This window comes from Scardinius erythrophthalmus, assembly GCF_964197995.2.
Source record: "Scardinius erythrophthalmus genome assembly, chromosome: 10".
Classification (NCBI taxonomy): Eukaryota; Metazoa; Chordata; class Actinopteri; order Cypriniformes; family Leuciscidae; genus Scardinius; species Scardinius erythrophthalmus.
Window position 1 is genome coordinate 12,179,322 of NC_138230.1, and position 4,646 is coordinate 12,183,967.

Consider the following 4,646-nt stretch of genomic DNA (forward strand, 5'->3'; position numbering starts at 1 on the left):
ATGTCAAAAGATCAAGGAAACATGCGATTTTTCATGTCATGAACCTTAAATTGTATTAAAAGAGACTTTTTATTATTAAGACACAAACCAGATATTAAAATGCTAAATAACATTCCACAGGCATACAAGGAAAAGTAAAATATAATAAATATTTTCACTATAAATAAACATTGTACTTACAGACAGACTGGAACATTTTCCCATAAAAAACATTTGACCATTTATGTATTTTAAAGCTTATTTTATGATATTTTAAGCCAATTATTGATGCATTCTCTATCTTCTTCCCTGCATTAGTGAATGTCAACATAAAATGACGTCAACAACAACTGCTTCAAAAACCACTCGGAGCATTATAATTGCCTTGCTTTTGTTGTCATGTTTTATGTTCTATTTGTTCTACCTCACACCACCGGAATTCAAATATTCAACCATAAACTTGTTCAAATGCCCTGCTGATCAAGGCCAGATAAATAACATCAGCACAAAAACATGCCTCAGTGTTCTTAAGATGCAGAACCTCACATGCACTGTGAATATCAGTGCGGATAAACACCTGATGACAACATCTGCATCAAAACCCTTAACTAGTGCCAAGAAAGAAGAACCAGAAACCATTATATTGATCTGGATGTGGCCTTTTGGTGTTAGTTTTGGCTTTGGACCCTGCAGTTCGGCTTTCAATATCCATGGCTGTCGTTTAACAGATGACAGAAATCTGTTTAACCAAGCACACGGGGTTATGTTTCATCATAGAGATATATATGGGGATTTATCCAACATGCCGAAACTTCCACGACCTGCCCTCCAGAAGTGGATATGGTGGAATATGGAGTCTCCAACTAATTCAGCTTCACATCCCCTGCTAAAGGATCTGTTTAATCTGACTTCAAGTTACCGCCGGGATTCAGATATTCCAATACCTTACGGTCGGCTCATAGAGGCCACAGAGGAAGAGAAAAAATATACTATCCCAAAGAAGGATAAATTAGTTTGCTGGGTAGTAAGTCACTATAATCCAAACTTTAGGCGTTCACAATACTATAATGAGTTAGTGAAATACATTCATGTGGAAGGCCATGGAGGACAATTCAACAAACGAATTAATGATGATGATTATATGAATTTGATGAGCAGTTGCAAATTCTACTTGTCGTTTGAGAATTCCATTCATAGAGACTACATGACTGAGAAGCTGTTCAAGCCTCTTGCGATTGGTACCGTTCCTGTCGTTATTGGCCCACCGAGAGAGAACTATGAGCAGTTCATACCAAGTGAAGCCTTCATCCATGTGGATGACTTTCCATCCCCAAAAGAACTGGCTGATCATCTGAAACTATTGGACCAAAACGACGACCTGTACAGGCAGTACTTCACCTGGAGAGAGCATTTTGTTTCAAAGGGAACACCATTCGGTATTGACCATGCCTGTCGGATTTGTGATCATATTAGAAGGAATAAGCAATACAGTGTGGTCAAAGATATTAACAGCTGGTACTGGGGTTAGAGGGGCATTTTAAGACAATGCTGACTGACCAGCGGCGGCAAGTCATGAGTAAATAAACGTTAAATTTACCATTACGTACACAAACCATTATAAATTAATGGAAAATTATGTTCTTTTATACCTGTTTGGGGCAGGGGTTAAAATGGTTCAAAAAACAAAATCAAAATTTTTAATGTTTTTTTTTCTGCATAATGTAATAAATATTCTGCTTGTACTATGGTTATGTTTTATTTCAAGACATTTGTCAGGTTTTTGTCCTTAAAATGCTCTTGTGTGTAATAATTTCTTATGTATCTCATCCCAAGTTTCTGTTGCTAATTCCAAAATGTAATTTTAGAGCTAATGCAATTATTGGAGAGAGATCGATAGACTGCTTAATCCTGTGGGAATTATACGCAATGTAAAAAATTTTTTGAAATGTATTGTATTAAAAAAAACGTCTATGTGGTCACCTGAACTTTACCGTAAAAAAAAACAGTACTGTGTAAAAAAAAAATGGCTGCTGTGGCTGCCACCAAATTGCCTAGTGATTCGACATTGTTACCCTCCACAGTTGATTTTTACTCCCATTTGACAGGTGTTATTAGCTGTCATGGTCACACACAGGGTTTTTTTAAATTGTTTTTTATTACCTTGTATGTCCAAGACTCACTTTTAATGAAACTTTTTTTTTTTTTTTTACCAAAATCAAGATTGAATCAAGATTCATCCAAAATCTCACGTTATAAAAGATGAATTGCTATGCACAGGCTATTTAAGACAATATTGACTGATTAGATTAGTCTGGCTATCTCCAGACCGAGCTCAATCTTTTAAGATTGAACATTAGTCTGGGGAGTCTGCTATGTATTTTCTACTGCACAAGAGCTGTGATCAATGGGCATAGTTCAAATGATTCTGTACGCAACTGGATAGTCCTTCAACCAATCAGACCAACGATCCAGATGAGTACTTTGCAGCAAAAACTCCTTAAGGTGACCTATTCCGTTCTCAAAAAGGTGGATTTTCACCGAAAGGTGAGGATCGAGTTTGCATCTATGAAATATCTGACAGACGAGATGGCACGAGTTAAAGCTGTTTTTGATGTAACTTTACAAACATGAATAAAAAAGATTGTTAGTAAGAAGTACTTTATTAAAAAATATGAAGTTTAATAAACTGACACAGCCTACTGATACCAGTATTCTTCCCCCAGATTCACATTGTCTGCTCTTGCTGCTCCTGTCACTTCCTAACGTTTACTAAGGCCGTTTCTCAATAGGCTCGTTTGAGAAGTGCCTCGCCAGTTGCCACTCTGGATTAAGAATAATGTGAAGACTGGAAAGAAAGAGAATTATCTTGGGTAACATCTGAAAAAACATGATTGACAGACAAGTTTAGAAGTTTAGAAGCCAAGTGGTTCAAGTTCCGTTTGAAACTGTGAAATGAATAGTTATTGTCTTTCTCATAAAACTGGTTTGTACAATAAGAGAACCTTCATTGTACATATTGTCAGGGTACTGTATGTTCCAGTCCATACAACACAATGAAGTGCTAAACAAAAACAGAACAAAACAGAAACGTGTCATATCGGGATGACAACCTTTATTGAACACAAACCATGAATCATAGGACCAATTAGGGATGATTTCTTAAAACTAATCTTTTTTGGATGTTCTCTCTCTAATTAAATGTAATCATGAGTGACCAGAATTTTTTTTACCACATGAATCATATTACGCAATTTCACATCATTACAAATTATCACATTCAGTGGCCACAAAAAGTATGAAGCCACAATTATAAAATATATGTGCAGAGGGCCCAATTGTTTTCCTAAAGATTATTTAGGGCCCATGCTCTGAAAGGAATTTGATATACTCCTCCTAGGCAATTCATAATTGCCACCAAACCCGGTTAGCATGAAGCCAATACATTGAGGATGCTAAATTGAGGATGGCTTTTTGATATCTCGAACAGTTTGGCCATGGCTTTGAAACGAATTTATGGCGAAAGAAAGGGAAACAGGAAGTGTTACAACTTCTGCATACATTGGCTGCGTCCGAAACCGTATACTCACCGAGTAGGTACTTAATTTCAATAAGTACTTAGCCTACTTAACGAGCGCTAAAAGAGTAGGTACTTTATAACCTGATATCGTTAAGTATGAACGCGATCCGTACATCATCCGCCATGTTGGCGTTATGTGACGTACGACGTTATCACAAGCGCAACAACCTAAAAGATATGAGCGACAGGTTTAATTCATCTATCTGTAAATATTTTGATATTGATGAAACTTGCTCATTTTGTGGTCTTGTTGAAGAAACAGCTGCCCATTTATTTTGTGATTGTAGTATAACCAATAAATTGTGGGTTGACTGAAGTTCTTATATTTTTAATGTGACCTATATTTTTATCCTTAAAGATATTATTTTTTTATTACGAAACCCCGAAATCTGCATCTCTTGAATGTGTTTTTAATGTCTTCTTTTTATATGTAAAAATCGTTTTATCCCTCAGGCTTACAAATAGCCAACAAAAAAATCCTTTATGTATTATGATGAATTATTCAAAGATATTTAACCTTGTCATTGTACTTTTTTCTCGTGTATTATATTATGATGTACACAGACCCATGATATTTATGTTTTCTTTTTGTTGTCATGATTGTTCATTGTTGAAAGATACAACCATGGTATCTTTCCCTGATCTTTATGTGACTTTTAGTTCTGAAATAACAAAATGATATGAGCGACAGGTGCACTAACATCATTATTGTTCTGTAAAGTTGTTTATGTTTTTACTGTATTTTTTTAACAGAATTATTCTGGCAACAACAGCTGCCAGTTATATTTTTAAAAAACATGATTTTCCAGTGTCAGAGGGGTATATGCAGCCAGCAACAATTCAATGGTTATTTAAAGTTTTACCGGGCTTTTTCAGCCACACTTCAGAGCGCTGCTTGCTGTGCTCTATGGCTGTAACACAACAAGTGCCTGGACGCTATGGAAACCAAATCTTGCGTGTGTTAAATTTGACATGAATATTTGCAAGCCTCCAAGCACAGACGTCACACTGTAAATCCTACCTGTCGCCTTTCACCATCCACTTATTTAGCTGCTGCCGCCCCCTTTCATTTTCTATATTTAGCCCCTGA

At 36.1% G+C, this 4,646-nt stretch overlaps 1 protein-coding gene across 1 annotated transcript; it reads left to right on the forward strand.

The window, feature by feature from the left end:
- Nucleotides 1–320: 320 nt before the first annotated feature.
- On the forward strand, nucleotides 321–2,204 carry ft1 (alpha(1,3)fucosyltransferase gene 1). Its single transcript, XM_081376449.1, has one exon. The coding sequence runs from the start codon at nucleotides 386–388 to the stop codon at nucleotides 1,505–1,507; it is 1,122 nt and encodes a 373-aa protein (XP_081232575.1). The 5' UTR covers nucleotides 321–385; the 3' UTR covers nucleotides 1,508–2,204.
- Nucleotides 2,205–4,646: the final 2,442 nt, after the last annotated feature.